This window comes from Leptosomus discolor, chromosome 12 (assembly GCF_034619465.1).
Source record: "Leptosomus discolor isolate bLepDis1 chromosome 12, bLepDis1.hap2, whole genome shotgun sequence".
Lineage (NCBI taxonomy): Eukaryota > Metazoa > Chordata > Aves > Leptosomiformes > Leptosomidae > Leptosomus > Leptosomus discolor.
Genome location: NC_141402.1, coordinates 608,902 through 628,406, shown reverse-complemented (window position 1 = coordinate 628,406; position 19,505 = coordinate 608,902). Strand labels below are relative to the sequence as shown.

The following is a 19,505-nucleotide window of genomic DNA, read 5'->3' as shown; positions in this document are numbered from 1 at the left end:
GGGGAAGCAGCCTGCTTTGTTGAGAAATTTCTGCTCTTAAACTGTTTCAGCGTGGCAAACCACAGCGGGCAGCCAGCACGAGGATCATGAGCGGCCGCCCCCAACCCATGAAGGCAAACGGAGACGAGACCTGCGACTTCACTCCCGAGAACCGGGGATTTCTGCCGCCACCTGGATTGGCAAAAGGCTTTTACTTTAAATTCCCCTGAAGAAAATGTCAAGAATAATCCCCTTTTGCCTCAGTCTGACTGCATCATTCCCACAAAACGCGAACATTTTGCTCTAATTTTATATTATAGAATTTTCAAAACAAAACCTGGGACTTCCTGATACCGGTTGAATTTTCCCTTCCTGCCTTTTTCTCCCCCAAAACGCCAACAAGCCATTCCAATTTCATATAGTGCCTCACTTGGATTAGAATTGCGTTTCCCAAGGGCTTTTTCTGGGCTGTCAGTTTTATGGATCAACTTCAGACATTTGCTTTTTCTTTTTGATCAACTCTGGGCTCTTCCTCCCAGTTCCCAAGCCTTGAAGTCCCTCCTGTTATTTTCAAGCGTTTCTCCGTAGCCAGGAAGGACAGAAAATTCCCCCTGCATCCCCGGAAAGCCAAGCCAGGCGTGCTGTTCCTTCGCCCCAGCACTCACATGCCTTAAGAAGCACAGAGGGACCGTGAGGTTTCCAGCAGAACCGCTTGAGCTGGCAACGCTGCTTCCGCCGCGGGCTGCGCGCCGGCAGGGGCTGGAGGCAGTCGCCGCGAGAGCCCTCGGGCCAGCCCGTGACTCGCTGCCGCTGGGATCTGCGGTCCTGGCCCAGAACTGGAGCCGCCTTTGGGAGAAGGGGCAGCGAGAGGTGGGAGATGATTTTTGGAGGGGAGGTCCCCCCACTGCCTTACGTTTGTATGAGCTCGGAAATGAGGACGCAGGGATTGATGCCGGTCGCAGAAAGGTCCTTCCCTTCCCGTTCCCGTCAGCTGGTGACCATCCAGGTGTCCAACCCCCTCACAGGGGCAGCAGAGACCGGACAGCGTCTCCCGAGGGTTGTCAGTGCCAGCCAATCCCAAGGGAAGGGATGAGGCAGCCCCTGCAGGTGACCATCCCTCCCCAGCGACCAGAGAACTGGCTTAACCCGAGCACGCCTGGGTCTTGCTCAGGCTGAAGTCGGGCAAGGTGAAACGCAGCCATCAGGCTGGCTGGATTTGGCACCTAGTGACCTCCTGAAGGTTTATACTGACCTGTGAGATTTGAGACGGGGCAGGACCCAGATACGGCTCAAAACTAGCACTGCCTTCAGCCCAGGGCTGGGGGCAACCCTGGTCCTAGGGAGGAGTCACGGCGGGGGTGCGTGAGGACACCCACCTGCAGACTTCCCTCCCGACTCACCTCAGCCAAGGCATTCCCCGGGAAGCGACAAGGTGAGCAGGGACCACTTGTCACTTCTCACAGCAGCTGGAGGGACCCCGACAGCTGCCCTGGGAGCTGCCGAAAGCTCTAGGAAACTCCTCCTGGTGGTTAGAACAGCCCAGAAACACACACAGACCGTGGCCGAACAAGCCTGCTGGACCTGGCCTTGCACGTGCTGCTCGGTAAGCGACGGCGCTCGACTTGCAGGCCAAGCGCAAGGAAAATACTGAGGCCCAGACACGAGAACACACCGAGGGGTCAAGCGCCGAGCCTCTGAAACAGGCACGAAATCCCTCCCGAGCCACCGGTATCCGTTATTTTGGTGGTATTGCACACACGGACCGTTTACTGCTTTGCAACAGACCCTCTGGCTCACCTGTGAGAGGAACCTTCTCAGCGGCACCTCTGACCGCTGGTCATCAAGAAGGATTTTCACCACTCAGCAGGAGCTGGGAGTGGATTTGGGATCCCACAGTCTCCTTGTTTCGCTGCTCTCTGCAGCCCCACGTTTGCCGTGGGCCATGCTGTACCCCAGGACGCTCCTTCAAGCCAGAGAACGCCAGGAATTAGGTGAACAGAGCAGAGGGCTTTTGTCAGGGGAGGAGAAGGGCCTGGTGGGGGGGCAAAATTACACTCAGCACGTTTAAAACCACCTCGCCTATTTCCAGCGATGCCACTGCAGTCTGCGGAGAGCGAGGAGGGCTTCCAGGGGGCAAGTCAGCTCCCCCCAACACGCCTGCCTCCCCGCTCGCCCTCAGCGCGCCCACAGTCCCAGGCAGGGAGACTGGGAAGGACACGAGTGACTGAGCACAGCACCAGGCTCTTCACACACAGGTCTGCCTGCCCGGCCCTTTTCTTCTGGTGACGCCCAGGGTATTTCTAAGACCCCACCGAGAGCCCGAATTCCTAAAGCACCCAGAGGTGTGCAGGCAGAGGGAGACCCGGCTGGCACGGAACAGCTTGACAGCTCCTGACAAATAAACACCAAGGCTGAAATAATAGTTTTAAAAAAATATTTCATTTCATTTTTCTTTAAGAAGAAAGTACACAGGGGTTTCCCCTTCCGACAACAGCCAGAAGCCCAGAACTTTCCAATGACAAGGCAGTTTTATTTCCATAATTGCCTAAAGCAATAATAAACCTAAGCCACGCAACACCCGAGCGATCAGTCATGACAGACAGGGGAAAATTTCGATGGTGTTTATCCGAAGGACAGTCTGTGGGTTGATGATGACTGAAAGAGAATGAAAAGAGAGAGAAAAAAAAAAAAAAAAGATCAGCTGACGGCCCAGAACTGCCGCGCCCCCCGCGGAAGGCTCCTGCTGGCTCGGCGGCAGCAGCCCAGGCGTGCCGCGGCGTGCCGCCTCTCGGAGCGGCTGTGCTGGCAGGTGCCGCCACCTCGGCGGGGCAGCTGCGTGCCAGCACACGGCAGGACCGTGTGTCAGGCTGGTCAAGGTTTTAGCATCCAGTCCATAAAAGAAACGGTCATAATTTCTCTCTCGGTCGCGCCTGAGAAGCGGCATCGCTGGGTAACCGGAAAGCCTGCCCCGGGATACTGTCAGGACTTGCCAGTGTCTGTCATTACACATCCAACACCTAAGGCTCTGGAAAGACAAAAGGATTGCTTTTCTGCCCAGGATATCTTTCTCCAGTCCTTTTGCCTGTTTTGTCTAACAAAGGGTGCCGGGCCAAGGGAATATGAAGTCCCCTGGACACAGCGGGCTGGGACAGAGGTGCTGTGCCACGAGGGGTCCTGGGGATACAGGGACCGAGTCTCCCTCCCCGGGCGCTGCCCCTGTGTCACGACGCCTTCCCCTCCCACACCCAGCCACAGAGCAGCAGGGAAGGAAGCTCTGTGTTCTGGGGATCTTACTTCTCTTCCTTTGGTAGTTGCGCTTCTTCCTGAAGCGCATGTTAATTTTTGGCCATGACTCTGTCTTTTCAATCACAGTCGCCTCCACACGGACCAGTTCTTTCCTGAAAAACAAATTTTACAGGTATCACTTTTTAACGATTTACATTCTCTTCCTACCGGTGAGCAGGTTTCTGGGGAAAAGCGACACACAGACAACCGGCCCTGCCCCCCAGAGCCCAGGCACACAGGAACTACGAAGTCACTGTGGAAGGAGGGAAATCTGTCAGGTTGTTGGCTTCACGGTGCAGACACAAAAGCCTCAAGGTGCTGGAGGCAGATCAGCCAAGTGACGTGTATGCTTGCAGGGCAGGACCTCTCTGCCACGGCAGGGATAAGATCAGAAACAGCCAAGGAGGCAGCAGGAAGACAAACCTGCAGGAACTTGTAGGATTACGGCAAGACAAATTCCCCTGGTACGTTCACATGATCTTACGTGTCCTACTTTGCTTTTGGGACAGGTGAAGCCCCGCCGTGGCCCCTTCTCCCATCCTATGCTGGCCAACATATGTCCTTCCTCCTTCTATAAACCATCACAGCCAGCTGGAAAAAAAAAAGTCTTCTCGCCTTCCTCACCTGAATAAGTCCTGGCAAAGGCTCGGTGAAAAGAGATTTGGCCCACTGTTTCTAGCAGGAAGCTAATGGGCTGCTGCAGCAAGTCACCTCTCCTCCCACATGCCTCTCTCCTGCCTCCCACTCCTGGTCTGCCCTGCTTCTTTACCCCACACTGGAAGAGAAGCCGGGGATGCCCTGAGGATTTCACGTGCTGCTCCCTGCCCCGCAGCTGGGGGGATCAGGCTGAGCGGTGAGTCGACTCAAATTATTTCTAGAGCTCATTTCTACATATGGAAATTCTCAGCAAGTAAACACCCTCCCTCCCCGAGGCTGGAGATGAAGAATATGGCCTGTACTTCCTCCACAGGGCAGAGAAATCACAGAGTAATTTGTCCCTCCACATCACCTCACCGACAAACACCTCTGCAGAATCCCTAGTGGGGCAGGAGCTCCGAGAGAAGCGGTCCCCTGGAGCCAGAAAAAGCGTGCTGGGATTCCTGGCTGCTACCTGAAAACCGCCAGAGCTGGGAAACAGGGTGGTCTGAAGCAGGCACTGGAGGACCAGCGACCTGTCTGCACAGCAGCTCCTCTCTGGGAAGGCAGGTGCCTGCAGCCAAGAGCCAGACTGAAGCTTTGGGAAGCGTGGTTTTAATCAACAGCCACAACGGAGGAGGAAGGGACACTCTTTCAGGCAGCATCACCGCAGAATACCATTAAAAACTCCTCAGCACGCTCACCGGGCCGGCAGAAGACATTTAAAGAACGTTTCCCTGACAAATGACTTTGGCTGCAGTTCAGGGGGGCAGAGGGGGGAAACCCATCCAGCCCAACTCTTCCAGCAAGGTCACTGGGAGGCCAAAGGCTTGGAGACATTTACCATCTCTCCTAATATTTACTCCCTGGTAACAGATACCGGAGATCGAATCCTCGAGGGAGGCGGGAAGGACAGCCGGAGGAGAAAGCTGATATATCTGCCTTAGGGACTAGACCTTACAGCAAGGTAACCTGGAGAGACCAGGGGGTGACCCCGACACCCCAGCTGAAGGGTGTCACCCCGCTTCAGCCCAGCGACAGGCCCCACCAGCACCACTGAAGTACACGGCAGCTTCGCCACGGCAGGGAAGAAACCGAAGAGGGACCTGCCCTCCGGGGGCTGGCCACGTCCCACCCCTCTGATCAGGGAGCCGCACTTTCCGGGTCTAATCCCTGCCCGCTGAAGGCAAAGGGAAGGCTGAGCTCCCCCCGACAGGCCCGGCCTACCTCGCTGCTGACGGTCACATGGGGAAGCTGGAAAGCGGCCAGGGCAGATAGAGCGGCCGGTCGCTGACCCCTCGGGGCTGCTCCCAGGAGAGCCAGGGCTTGCAGAAGCACAGCCGGGCCGTCCCCGATACAGCCCTCGCCACCGGACCGCGCCAGCTGCCCGGGGCCTTGGGCAGCACCAGCCAGAGGGAGAAAGCTCGGCACAGGTCGGCAGACAAGCGTCCCCCCATCACTCACAGATGTTGACACGCTTTCCAGCAAATCTTTAAGGGTATCGTTGAGACAGCTGAGTATCGAAGCGTGGCTTCACTCTGCAAGTCAGAGTTCGAGGCCAAGGGGCGCTGGCGAGTCCCTCCCTGTTGGACAAAGCACTGGGACCTGCTGGTTCTGAAGCAGAGCAGAAAGGGACTTGCTGGTGAAGTGCATACGAACAGAAAAGTTCTCAGCAAAATGGAGTCCAAGAGAAAAAAAGAAAAAAAGCCTTTATCAAATCTTTTAGGTATGACTGGAATGTCCATAAAAACAAAAAGGGGGTCACACATTTCCCAGCGTCTCTCACAGGCAGGCCTGGTGCTTTCAGCAGCAACGTGTTTCATGACAAAGCACATCTATCAGATTTTTGCAGGAGGCAAGAAAACTTCACACTGAAATCTCACAGGTCTAAGCTGGGCTGAAAGCTGTTGTCATTAAGCAGTGAAAGCGATCCAGGCAACCTACGACCCCACAGGGCCGTAACTCTCAATCATCTCAACTGACAAGCTCGCTCGCTCCCTGCGGGAGGTAACTGAATCCCAGCCTGGCTGTCTGGGAAAAGAGCAGGTCCAAGGCCCTTTGTCGTTTCCACTGAAGCCGCTGCAAAAATGGGCAGGTAGCAGGAGAAAGAGCAAAGCTTATCTAGAGGGAAAAATTCCCCTCAGCTGCGCTCTGTCTAGGAACAAGCTAAGCTTTCTCACGGAGGCACCAACCATTTCACTGGGGTCTGAAGCGGCTGAGGGCACTCCACCGACGGACTGGAACAGAAACCCGCCCCAGGTTACGCTCACTCCTAGTGACAGCTTCAAACGTGCACGACAACTCCTGCCTTACGCAGCTAAACAAAGTGCAGCCGCCCGCTGCTCGGTGCCCTGGTGCCAGGCGGCCAGACAGCAAGTTACTTGAACAAACACAAAGCCCAACAGATTCCAGAGCAGAAGCCAGCCACAAGGTCCCAGAATAGCCTCTGCCACGCAGATATGTTTTGTTGCACTGTTGTTTTTTGAGGCTCTAGAGGAGCGTCATCTTGGGAGGTATCTGGCTGCTACAGAGAATTAAAACACAACCATCTGTCCCAAGCAGGACAAGCTCCTGCCCACCCCCAGGTCTGAGCAGGGAGCGCAGCTGTAACGAACTGTCTTACGCAGGCACCGGGGCAAGCATTCACTGACGTGCTTATTTTTAAAACAACAGAAAAAACAAGAAAGCCTTTGTTTGCATCCAACCTCTTATCTCCCCTCCAAAACGTCTGTGGTTTAGGCACAGCTGGGAACTATGTCCAGGAACCGCAGTCCGCACGGGGTTGGCGTTCCTTTCCTCAGCCCGTATGGGAGAGCTGGGGACGCGGGAGGCTGCCCTGCAGCTCGGAGGGAGGGTGGCACCTCCCCACCAGCCCTTCATTCTGCCCGGTCAGCCGCCTCCTCCCACTGACCTTCCTCTGCCAAAGTTCCTGGAGATCAGGCTAACGCTGGCAGGCGGGCAGCCTGCTCTGCTTCAAGGAACTGACAGCGCTTTCCACGCGCTCGCAGCACCTGCGGGAGCCAAACAGCTGGTTTTCCTCCTGCCCCAGAGCTCCCGGCTCCCAGGCCACGTGCCAAGTCCAGCACACGAACTGCGAGTTGCAGAGAACCACCCCAGGGACGCCCGTTAGGAGAGCCAGGTGGAGGACGGTGCTCCTAAACCGCCTGGCGTGGCACAGCCCTTCTGCAGAACTTGGGCTCTCATCTGGATTTCTGCAAGACGCCACTTCTAGTCCCAATAAAATGAGACTCCCTTTCCTAAAGCCTTCCACAAGTGCAATATCTGGCCATAATTCAAAGGCTCCCGGTGACCTGCTGTTCCAGATCTCGCTGCAGTACTGTGGGAAGGACTGGCAGCCCCCACAAGCCTCTCTCACGCAGGGAGCGCGAGGCAGCTACCACCAGTGCGACTGCAGCCACGTTATCAACCGTACAAACACATCACAGGTAACTCTTGATCACCAACAGCCCCCCGGGACCACAGAAAGCACTCAGAAGTGAAACCAAGCCGACACCACGTGGTATTTCTAACCTGAACCTACGACCCACCAAGAAATAGTTCTCAGACGCACAAGTTCCTCCTCACCTGACCATCCTCTGCCAAAGCTGCTGCAGCTCAAGCCAAGACCTAAACGCGCGGTTTGGCCGGCAACCAGACCGCAGTCAGGGCTTCCAGACACTTTGAGCACCTGCAACCCACCTTATCTTGACTTGTGCTTTACCGCTAAAACCTCTCGTCCTGGGGAAAACAACAGTTCACGGCTTTGCTTCTGGCTAGTGCCCAGGGCTGAGCAGGAGCACCTGCTCCTGGGCCGGGGAACCGGCCGTTCTGCCAGTTCGTACGGCAACTCCTGCAGCACCGGCAGGGAGGTGGTGCCAAGGGGGTAAAGTCCTGCTCCCCGGTTCTGAGATTGCTGGACGATGTGACTAGGAGGAAGGGAAAATTAGGCACTCTAACATTAAGATCAAGGCCTGCTGGGTTAAGACAAGGGCAAAAGGAAAGGGGTTAAAAAACCCAAGTTAAATTAAGGGATTAAGGGATGGAAAGGAATTTCTGGGTTATTCCAAGATGACCATCACTGAAATTAGGGTAAGGGAGTAAAGATGTTGAAGAGCAAGATTTACTGCTAGTTCATGCAAGGCTTACACCATGCAAAAAAGATCCAACACAACCGAGGTGCACGTCCTCCAGTGACCTCAGAACTGGGCCCTGCTGCTCTGCCCGGGCCCTGCGGCAACGGTCGGTGAGCAGAGGCCGACCAGCTTGTTTCATCGGTGGTTCTTTCAAAAGCCACAGGGCTGGGAAGAAAGCTACTGCTAATAAATCCAGGTTTCTCTTCAGTTTCAGGGACTGTAGGAGCCCTGAAGCTACCATTAAGTACAGGAATTGTCTGGAAGAGAATTCTTGTATGAGACAGCTTACCCCAGGAGCGGCCTTCCAATAAGCGTGAAGTCGTCAGCACCAACCAGCAAAACCTATGGAAGATAAATCAGGCACATGTCACCGGTTCGTTGTCCCAGCAGAAACACAAACAGTATCTTCTGAATCCTACAGTCCCCGTAAAGGAGCCAAACTGCTTAAAAAGAGGCATTTAAACATTTCAAACCTGACGCTGTTACTGGAGAGCGGTGGGGGGAAGGCAGCTAAGGGGCAAGAAACAGATCCATGGACAGACAGTCTTCCTGGTGAGCTTGCCCTGCTCAACATACTTCAGCAGTATCTTCCACGTTGATCAGAACATGCTGAACCTTTCTGTTCTTGCTCACCAGCAGTTGTAAGAGATAGGAAAAGCAATACAGGGAAGAAGAATAACATGCCTCGTGTGGGATCTGAATGAATGGCAGCTCCTAAAATCACTGGATTCTTACAGCAATTGCTCCGTATCCCAGTGGAGGAACACTTTCCTCACGCTCCTCCATGAGGCCTCAAGATGGGCAATACAGAAACGAGCATCTGTTGGGGATTCCCCACCCGGGGACGAGCTGTTTTGTTTCAGGGCACTTCAACGAGCTGCCTCTGCCTGAAGGACCAGGCGGGATAACAGCGAGGACATCGTGAGGAGAGGCAGCGCTTCTTACAGGCGGCCTCCCTCCCCACGCCACTGTACAGAGCAGTTAGAAGCACCACACAGAGTCACGAGATGTTCTGACTTTTGTTTGAGGCAGATATTTGCCAGTAAAATCCCCACAGGGTTACGGCGGTTAGGCAAGTCTTTCACCTTCTTCACTCCCACCTAGACCTTTGCATTCCTAGCCGGCTGCTCCACGCAAATCACTCCTCTCTGCCGCACAAGGGCGCAGGACACAGCTGAAGGCACGCCTGAAAAGCTGCCTCAAAACGGGACGTCAAGGCAATGGACGAGTAGAAAATCTGCCCAACTCTCCTTAACTGCTTGCTCGGCTCTAACAACCAACACTAAGCCAACAGAACCCCACTTCATCATCTTTCATTTAAGATTTGGATTAATGAGCCTCTACAAGTTCCTGCTAGTTAACCCAGGCGAAGGACAGAGACACTGAGCTGCATCTTGGCAAACGCACCATTCCGCTCCTCCAGCCAGCGCCCTCAGCGATAAGGATCTTGCAAAGCCCTGAGCAGCGACAGTCCCTCTGGGAGCGCTGCAAGTATTTTGGGTGGTGGAGCCTCAAGGTAAACACAGTCTTTAGCTGCCGTCTCTAGAAACAACAACTGTCATTTTCTTTTTTTGGATGAAGTTAGTACAACAAAAATCTGCCTCCCAGCAGTCTGGCACGACTCCTTCCAGCCCTGTTCAGCCGCCACCACAATCACACTATCCCTGACACAGGAACCGAAGGCAGAGCAAACAGCTGGAGCGGGAACGGGAGATCCGACAGGAGCTCTTCAGGACGTGGTTTTAAAAACTGGCAGCGGGTTTTGCCTCCAGGGCCGTTCCCAGGCACTCTGCTCCGCCCCCACGCGCAGCGCAGCACCCCAGCGCTGCGGAAGCACGGCACGTCACCTTTTCCATCCGGATTCGGTCTCCACATTCAGCCTCCAGTACGTTGTCCATCATAATCAAGTCTTCACTGGTTATCTTCCACTGCTTGCTGGCGAAATGGACCACAGCAAAGAGCCTTCCGTACTGCCCCGTGGCGATCATCTTGTTCACCTTCTGTACCACTTCTGCGGGCAAAGAGCAGGGAAGGAGTCAGTGTGGAAAACCCAGCAAGGTGTGAAGAGCTGTTCAGAACAAATCCAGCCACACTGCTCTCCCACCAGAACTCTTTATCTTCTGGGAATCTTTAAGCAAGGATCAGCAACGTCCTTTCCCACGGGGCGTGAGCCTCCCTTTCTTAAACTTAACGCCCTGTTTGTATTTTAGTTGCTGGCAAACCCACGCACAGGCAAACACCAAAGACACAGGCTGTGTGGCCAGTCGAGGACTCGACTTCTCAGCCCATTTCTTAGGCCTCCTAAAACGCACTGCATGCAGGTACGCAGCGTTCCAGGAAAGAGCACTTGTCCCCGCAGCCCACGTTTGCAGGGGAGCCCCCCTCAGTGTCCAAGTAATACACAGCAGGCCCAGGGCTCTGAACACTGTGCAAGGCAGCAGGAACATCAGGGAGGGCCTGGCAACGTACACAGGAAAAAGGGCTCTGACAAAGCCTGGCCTGAGAACTTGTACCTGCAGCAAAGCCAAGAGAGACCCTTCCCTCACCCTTTGCCAGAAAATCCCTTCCCACACGCGCGCAGAGCCGGTGCCAGGGACGAGGTCCTGCACATGAACAAACTCCGTTTGCTGTGATCAGCCTCCTGAGCAGTGAAGCCAAAACCAATTTTGACAGGAACATCAAAAGGAATTGCTTAATACCATATTGCTTAATATTGAGTGTCCTTCCACTGCCAAATAGTAGCTTTCCACCCTCTTGAGCTGCTCAGAAAAAGACTACGTCTGTAAGACTATCTATAACTGGAAAGACAGATTTTCTTCATTGTCCTCAAAAGTGGACGAACCATTTTTTCTTGGAATGCAAACAACACAAGATCCATTTGGGAGAGACAAGAATTCAGCAACCAGTCAGACCAAACCCAGCCCTTACAGGAACGCTCTGAACGTGCCCAAGCTTCAACCCAGCAGATGTAAACCATTGAAGGTAGAGGTAAGAACAGAAATTATTCGCGAGGCAGCAGTTCATAGTTGCTGCAGTTCCCACCACGATGAAGAGTTTAGATTCTGTGGTGCTGGAACTGCTGTCCCAGAAGAAAAGCCCACTGTAAGCTCTTTTCTGATTCATGGTGGTCCAGACAGAAAACACAACCCCCTTCTCTTTGTCACGCCCTCAGTGGCACAACGGGTACAACAAGTTTCTTCCCGCTCTAAACTGCTGACCTAGACACACCAGTACTCCTGGGGTCAACACCTCAAACCTGAAATCTCAAAACGCTGGCCTACAAGGTCCTCTTCGCAGAACCCCGCAGTCAGGCTCTAACAAGGGTGATTTCCTTGTCAAATTCCAACTTTCTACCCACGGGGGCCTCTCACCTTTTTGTAACCAGAAAAAGTGCATTTTCTGCATTGTACTTGGGCTCTGGAGCTGCCGACAGCTCTTCCGAACACCTCCAGTGACAGGAAACTCAAGCGACGTTACCGTTCGACGGCCAGTACGGCTCGTATCTCCGCACCATGCGGAGCGACCCTCCCTAGAACATCCACGGCTGTTTCCATAGCCACAGAGGGCGGAATTCAATCGCTCTCGCTGTTGTTTGCTTTGGATAAGCACAGCCAGGGCACAATGATGCCAGCTCAGAAACAGTAGGAGGTTACACGGCACAGAAATCACAGCGGCCCCGAGGATCCCATGCGAATCCATCGGGGGAACGTGGGACTGCTCACCACAGGGCTTCTGCCAATCAAACTGAGCAGCCTGTGGTTCACTACTGGGTCAAATCGCACCCGGGGACAGAACGCTCCTCTGTCACTTGAGCAATCCCAGGAGCGCAGAGGAGATAAAAAGCAGGATGAGAGACAGCCAGAGAGGAGAGCTGGAGCAGGAGGCTCTCCCCAAAGCCCATCACTCGCAGTTCGTGACACACTGCAGCCAGCTGACAGGAGCCTGTCTGAAAAGGTGGACCCAACTCGGCTCTGCTCCTCTCGCTCGCTCCTTCACCGCCCGGGGCTCTCCCGCCTACGGCAGAGACGTCCCCGAGGCCAAGGCAGCGCGGCTGCCCGTTACCAAACACAGGAGCTCTGTGCCTGGTCGCGGGGACAACTGACGCATTCCAGCGAGCGACGAGGATGGCCGCTGAACAGCCACGGGCACCGCACCCGCCGGCTTGGGGGCGGACCACCGGACAGCCCACGCGCCCCTTTCAGGGCCACTGGCTGTGTCCAACCGTCCTGACGGGCTGTGGGGACAAGAACACCTTCACTGACACCGTGTCACTTCCTAGCCGCTCACTGCCTCATGTCACACCCCTGCAGCTCTGCCACGTGCCCTCCAGCCACCTGCTTACGCTGGCCCCAGTGCTCTGGGTCACGCACTAAACACACCAGCTCTCTGATGTGCCCACCACCCAACTGCCCATGCTGGCTTTAGCTTTTTGATTTAACCATCAAAAGAAAAGTATTTGTTTTCTCCTGTCCAAAAGGCTTGTTTCATGTTTTAGAAAGCAACACATCACATCGGGTAAGATTCCTCTGGGAGCGCTACAAGCTGCCATAAACAAAGGAGACCTCATACTCTACCCAAATCCCCAATAGCAGCACTGGAGCACAAGTCCAGCGACACTAACACACAGCAGAAATGGGACAAAAATGCCAACACCACAAACTAGCTCCAATCATCGAAGACATTTATGCTCAGCGGGGCCACCAGTGGCAATACTGGAGAGCTAGTCTTCAGCTGGAGGCTGGAGACTGGAGACCTTTACCTGCATGATACTTCGCTTCTTCTACTGGATCTGGAAGTTTCACTTCAGGCCATGGCGGTGAAGTCAGAGATGTTTTGGCAACAAGTCTGTGAACGATAAGGTGAGATTCACTTGTAGCAAACAGGTATTGTCAAGAGATGTAAAACACAAAGAAAGGAATAAAAGTAAAAGCAGCTGGAGATGGAGTAGAAAGTGGTTTTCCACTGGGGGAGCAGGAGTTGCACAGGAAACAATGATTTGTCAGTACGAAAGACTCGACCCAAAGCCCTCTGGGGCCAGAAGGCAATTGCCCACAGATCCCGTCGCGTTTCGTAGCAGCCCACGAGCGAGACGTTTCCTACTCCGGCCTGAAGTGTTAGGGACAGAGGGCGGCAGGCAAGGCGAACGCCGTGCTGCCTCCCTAGGACTTAACGCAACGGAGGACACTGGATACGCCGAAGTCCCCAGACCTTCCTCCCACCACCCGGCCAAAGCACCCAGTGGGACAAGAAATGCCGCAGAAGCGCCGGAGCTGCAGCCCGCGTCAGGCACCTGCCCAAAACCCCGCAGAAACACTCAGCCTCGTGTCTGAGCTCAGCCCGCAGACGCGCTGCCAACAGCCGCTGCTCCCGGGGCTCAGTGGCGCGGAGGTCCTGCACGAGGGCACCACGCCCTAAGGAAAAGGGAAAAATCCCTCCGTGGTCGCTTTGCTTTACTCCCATCCTACGATAACATTCAGTAGGGGGAATGGATTTACTTTTTTTTTCCATTTTTTTTTTTTTTCTTCTTCTTTAGCTTCCCACTTCAGAACTTTATTTGAAAGTTTGAAATGAAGAGTTCAGAAAGAAACTGACTGAAAATTAACTGAAAATTCACCCAGGCTCGGTTACCCCTCGCTCCTGATGCCGAGATCCGCAGCTGGACGTGTTAGTGTGATCAAGCCCAGTGACCACCAGTGACCTTCCACCGCCTTCTTTTCACAGGCTGGAATTTGTCACCAACTCCAGTTGAAACAGACCTGCCCTGAGCCCTGCTCACACCCGAGTTTCAGACAAAGGGCTCTTGTTCGGCTTTTCCAGGCGTAGCTACAAGGTACCTCCACCAGAGCCGAGAGGCTGAACACGCTAACGCTCCTCAACCGCTTCAGCCCCAGGCACCAAGCCCTGAAGTGATCCGACAGCGGGGAGCATCCGGGAGGAGGCACCGGGCCTTTGATGGGGAGAAGGGCTAACGAGCGTCCTTAAACCGGCCTTGAGCGCTACACAGAAATGACTCAGGCACATCCTTTTTCCCTCTCTATTTTCTGAAGCTCTTCTGTGTCAAATGAGTTAGTGAGGGCCTTCAGACCCCAGCTGGGGTTCTTTACAGGAGGGTTGTGAGGCTGCTCTTCCATGGTTGCTTACAGCTGCATCCCCTGAATAGCAGTAACAACGGCTCCTCCCACCCCCAGTGCGATTCAGCACCTCATTCCACCGACATTACCCCAACAGCCTCTTCCGTGCCGTCACCACGTCTGTCTGCACTCGACAGCACCACACTGCGAGGGACCAGCAGAATCCACCAGGCTTCTCAGACCCCACGTCCATCCGGGTTCAGGCTGCCCACAGAAGGGAGCAGAGGCGTGCACCATCCCACATCCATCCAGCCAAGCACAAGCATCGTTCCCAGGGATGACTTTGAGCACCAAGATATTTTAGCGAAAGATAAACTGAATCCTTATTCTTCTGGGAAGGGCAGCTTCCACCGCTGTGACCAAGAATCGCTGTAACGACACCTCTGTTCAAACTCTCTGCAGCTGCACCGCTGAGACAAGAGCCTCCCCGTTTGAAGATGTTGCCTCAGTCCCTGAAGACCCTCCTGGTGACCAGCCCAGGGGACTCCCAAGTGTCACAGACACGTCCCTTTAGGATCATCCAGCACCGATACAGTCGCAGGAACAACCACAGCTCAAGCTGCACCAGCACCTAAACAACAAATTCTGTGCAGAAGACACCTTGCCCGAAGGCTGCTCTTGCTGAGGGTGGCACATGGCCGTCACAGCGTGGGACACCCTCTGTTCAGTGAATAAACTGGGGGCCTGAAGGCAAGCGGGCTACAGCAGGGATATGGCACAGAGGGCTGCAAACGGCCTGGGGCAGCTCAGCGGGCAGCCAGCAGTGCGTCCCCATCGGCTGTCACGGTGGATCTTTCTGCTTTTCGCAGGATCACCGCCGGGAGCGACCCTCTGCCTCGCCACCGCCCGGCCGCCCCGAGCCCCGCTCAGCCAGCGCCGCAGGAACCCGCACGCGCACGCTGCGGACAGCCCCCAGTCAGTCACGACAGCCCCGCTGCCAACACCCGAGCTGAAGGACGATTAGCGCAGCTCGAACGCGCCCCAGGGCGTCAACTCAAAAATTAAACACTGCGGGGAACTCACAGCGTGAGGCTGAGAGGGAGAAATGCAAATGCCCCTTGATCGTAATTAACTGGTTTGCAAGATCTCTGGGACAAGGAGCAGCACAAGGAGGACCCCAGGCAGCTGTTGACATCTCTGCATAAGAGCCAGTTCCAAAACCGACTGACTTGTTCCCAAAGACCTGGAGGGAAAAGCACCACTCTAACCAGGGACAGTACCTGGCACATGCAGTGCTCTCATCAGAGCCGTGGTGCCGGTGTCCAGGGGCAGGGATAGGAGGCCCAAGGCCCACCCTGGAGCATTCGGGGATTATCCAGAGCGGTGACAAATGCCTTCAATCAGAAAGGACCAGGACCAAAAGGACACAGGACCAAAAGGCACCAGATCATAGTTCCTTATCAAGCAAGAACCTACAGAGCCCCAAAGGCAATCTTAGAGAGGAGGGAGATTCACCCTGGATCTCGAGGAGATGACCACAAAGGGATCTGCTTCTGAAACCTGAAGGGAAAGGTGCTGCCTCAGTAAACACCATCTCCATCACGAATGGAAAGTGCCGAGATCCACACCTTCTGTAAACAACACCGGATGAGCCAACGGCACCAAACATCCCGGAAGAAACAGGAGACACCAGTGAAAGGCGGCAAAACCGCCCCCGCAGCAGCTGCGCGTGATGGGTTTGCTGGGGAACGCCCAGCAGCGCCTCTCAAAGGGCTTTGGCTCCACAGAGCCCCCAGGCACCCGCCAGCAGGCGCTAAGCACAGCGCCATGGGGCTCCGCGGGGTTCGGCAGCAGCGCCGGGCACCGTGTCCCAGCGGCAGAGACCCAAAGCGGGGCAGAGCCCCCGCCGCACCCCGGCCAGCGCGCAGGGAACGAGCGAGCCTGGCCATTTTTCCCCGGCGCTGCCGACAGGAGCTCCCCGTTTCGGCAGTGTCCCCTCCTGGTTAAAGCAAGCAGCAGCACAGCGTGAGAGCCCGGCAGAGGAAGCAAAACAGACACAGCCCGGCAGCTCCCAAAGCGCTGAAACAAGCGAAGCCTGAAGTTTCCAGCTCGGTGTCCTGCAGGGCCCGGGCTGCTGGTGACACTCCCTGAAGCCTGCAGCGCCAGGTCAGTATTCAGCAGGCGTGGGAGCCCCCAGCAGGCGAGGAACCCTGCCCGAGGAGCGGACGGGCCGTGCCTGAAAGGACCCGCGTCAGCTGAAGCGCTTGCTGCAGTCGAGGCATTTAATGCCCTGACGGGAGCGACTCCCCTGCCGCCCGCTCCAGGCCGAGCCCACGCTGCAGCCCCCGTCTCAGCAGAGGAGCTCCTTGGGTGTCTCTGGACTCAGCCACTTAATTCCCAAAACCAACCTTCTGGCAAAGGTGGCCAGAGGGCGGCAGAGATCCAAACCTTCCTGGGAAGCGACAGACTGACAAGGGCTCAGACAAGCCTCCTTTCCCCGGGAAAACCCCGCTGCCCTCCCCACGCCCGCCACGGAAGGTCAGCATTTCCAGGGGCAAAAAGCAAAGCAGAAAGTCACTTGACATTACCCTGGCTGCGGTGACGTGCTCTGGGAACTCTGGTGCCGAGCCGCAGAGGAAAGCAAGAAGGCTGAAAGGGAGAGAGGGGAAAGAATTAAAAATAAGCAGCCACTGCTGGGCTTTTAGAACTACTACTCCTTCTAGAAGGATCCTCTCCAGCTCTCTGGGGCCTCCAAAAAGGGGATGGGCCCTATCACACATGTACCAGGTGATGCTCAGCAACTTCTCCCAAGCCTTACCAAGCTTCCACTTTGGAAACAGAGCGGGAAGAGCGGGCGTGTTGCCGGCAACTCACTGGCCCCGTAGCTCCCAAGCAGGCCCCGCGGTGTCAGGTGAAGCACTGCAGCCTGAAGAGCGGCACAGGTTCAGCAGAGTTGGTTTTAACACTCCTGTGCCTGGCTTTTCACCGTCCCACATGTGCCTTTTCCTTCTAGACACGGGGCGTGGAGGAGCTACGGAGCTAAACAAGTAACAACCACGGCAGATGGGAATTAGAACACCGTGTTCGTGCTTTTCAGAGCTGCACACCCACGAGCTAACGTTCACCAAACAGTGAAGCTGTGCTCCTGTTCCAGTTCACACACCTTCAAAGAACAAGTGGTTTCCTACAGCTTAAATTACACTTTGAGCGTAGCTTCAGCATTTTTTGGAAAGAAGCTGGATCCACACACACTGTTAATCAGCAGAAAGAGATGAAGGCCTAAAAACACATGCTCAGGGTTTATCCCTATCTTACCTTAAGGCTAACAATACACTTTCCAGAACAACTTGCTTCATTAAAAGACAGACCATGCACAGCTTCTTTGCAGGAACATTCCCTTCTTTTTTCACCCACCATCCAAACTGTGGCCGATACAAGGGCCTGGAAAGACCTCTTAAAACCAAACGCGCTTAACCACCTCCCTTGCGTTAGTTCACCAAGGTCACCCTCACCCATCACAGAAACCAAACCCAGATGGGAAGTCAGAGCCCCCCAGTCTGCCCCCACAACAAACACCCTGCCGGCTTCCCAGCCCAGCGAGGTGGGGGGAGGTCGATGGAGCCCCTGCGCCACCCCCATCCCCTGGGTTTTGCTGAAAGGTTCATCCCAGCCTAGAAGAGAGCGTGTAAACTTGATTCTCCTTCCTGTTAACGTTTCCCCCTCCCGCTTCCTGGCTGCTCCGAGCCTGGCGCTGCGGAGACCCGAGTCGCTCCTCTTGCGCCCCTTTCCCCCTGCAGCTTCCCCCCACGGGGAGAACTCCGGGGCTCACCCCGCCGGGTACGTGCCGGGGATACACCGGAGCCACGGGCCAGCCGGGGGCCGGAGGGCCTGCCCTGCGTGGGGAGGCCGCGGGGGCTCGCTGGGCAAGCGGAGGGGACGAGGCCGCCGGTCCAGCCCCACGGGGAGGCCGCGGGGGGGCCAGGCCGGGCCGGCGGTGGAGACCCTGCCCAGCCGCCCGTCCCTTCCGCGGCCGCAGCGGAGCTCGGAGTGTCGTGTCGTGTCGTGTCATGTCATGTCATGTCGTGTCATGTCGCGTCGTGTCGTGCCTCACCTGCCGCCCGCCGCCGGGCTCCCGCCACCACCGCCGCCGCCATCGCGGTGACCCCGACCCCCGCCCCGGAAGCGGAAGTAGCCGGCGGGGCGAAGGGGCGGGGCCATGGCGGAGGAGGCGGCGGAGCGGCACCTGGAGCTGCTCCGGGAGGAGCGGGAGGCCGAGCTCGCCGAGAGCAGGTACGGCCGGGCCGCCCGGGGGGAGCCGCCTCCCCTGCGGCAGCCCTGGGGCACCGGCCCTGCCCGGGCCCGCTGCCGCCTGCGGGGGACCCTGCCGGACCCCCCCTGTGGGGCCTGCTGTCCCCTGTGGGGACCCCTGCTGTCACCTGTATAGGGCCTGCTGTCACCTACGGGGAGCCTGCTGCCACCCCTGTGGGGCCTGCTGTCCCCTGTGGGGAGCCCTGCTGTCACCTATAGGGGACACCAACACCCGTACCTCCAAGGGCCTTGCTGTCACCCATACAAAACCCCGCTGACTCGCCCCTACAGGCCCTCCCGTCGCCTGCGGGAAGCCTGCTGTCACCGGTGGGGGATGCTGCTGCACCCCTGCATGACCAGCCCATCCCAACGGGAAGCCCTCCCCACAGGGCCTGCTCTCACCCTGCCGGCCTCACCCCAATAGGACCTGCTTAACCCTGTAGAAATCCCTCTTGGACTCACCCTTTAGGGCTTGCTGTCACCGATAGGATCCAACTTCATGTCAGCAACACCTTGGGCCTCCCCTTCTCCTCCCCCAGACCCTGCAGCCCCCACCCAGCTTTGCCCTCCTGCCCTGGTGCATCGAGCTGAAACCAAATCCCGCCTGACTGATGTGGGTTCGTGGTGCCGGGGGGATCACCAGGTCCCCCCAGGTTGCGTGGGGCCACAGTGGGAGCACAGACACCCCCACTCCTGGTGCCAGTAAGGCCTGGCCTTACCCAGCTGCAAGGACAGAGGGTGCCAGGAGGCAGGACAAGGCCATCCCATGCCTGAAGTTCCCTGACACTCAGCTCCTTACAGACCAACCCGCAGGAAACACGTCAAACTGCGGGACTAAGGAGAATAAACCCGGGGGATTGTCTGGTTTGTTTTGATCCTTGCAAAAGTAAAGATGCCCCGAGGGAGGGTGTGGAGCCAACGCAGCCGCTGCAGCACACTTGGCCCCCAGGGGCAGCAGCCCCCAAAGCTGCTCCTGCATTTTGCGTCACTTGTAGCCTGCAGTTCCACAAGCTGGTGTCTCTTTGGCCTTTGTCCTTCCCCATCTCCTCCCCCTGTCTTTTTCTGGGTTGGCATCTGAAGCTTGGCACCTCAG

General features: G+C 56.2%; 2 protein-coding genes across 3 annotated transcripts in view; one reads left to right on the top strand and one right to left on the bottom strand.

Annotated features, from left to right (window-relative positions):
- Window positions 1–2,399: 2,399 nt before the first annotated feature.
- On the bottom strand, window positions 2,400–18,258 carry MRPL21 (mitochondrial ribosomal protein L21). 2 transcript variants are annotated; one of them, XM_086472044.1, is made up of 7 exons: window positions 18,216–18,258; window positions 16,693–16,753; window positions 12,793–12,878; window positions 9,881–10,044; window positions 8,323–8,375; window positions 3,274–3,377; window positions 2,400–2,634 (listed from the first exon to the last, which is right to left on the bottom strand). In XM_086472044.1, the coding sequence occupies exons 1-7, from the start codon at window positions 18,256–18,258 to the stop codon at window positions 2,570–2,572; spliced, it is 576 nt and encodes a 191-aa protein (XP_086328170.1). In that variant the 3' UTR covers window positions 2,400–2,569. The 2 variants fall into 2 exon arrangements, with proteins under 2 accessions (XP_086328170.1, XP_086328171.1); XM_086472045.1 differs by lacking the exon at window positions 16,693–16,753 and adding an exon at window positions 5,365–5,514 and having other exon boundaries at window positions 18,216–18,249.
- Window positions 18,259–18,320: 62 nt separating this feature from the next.
- The window catches only part of IGHMBP2 (immunoglobulin mu DNA binding protein 2), a 42,417-nt gene continuing 41,232 nt past the window's right edge, over window positions 18,321–19,505 (top strand). The window contains exon 1 of the mRNA XM_086472067.1: window positions 18,321–18,394. Coding sequence (XP_086328193.1) covers window positions 18,321–18,394 — 74 coding nt within the window. The remainder of the gene's footprint in view (window positions 18,395–19,505) is intronic.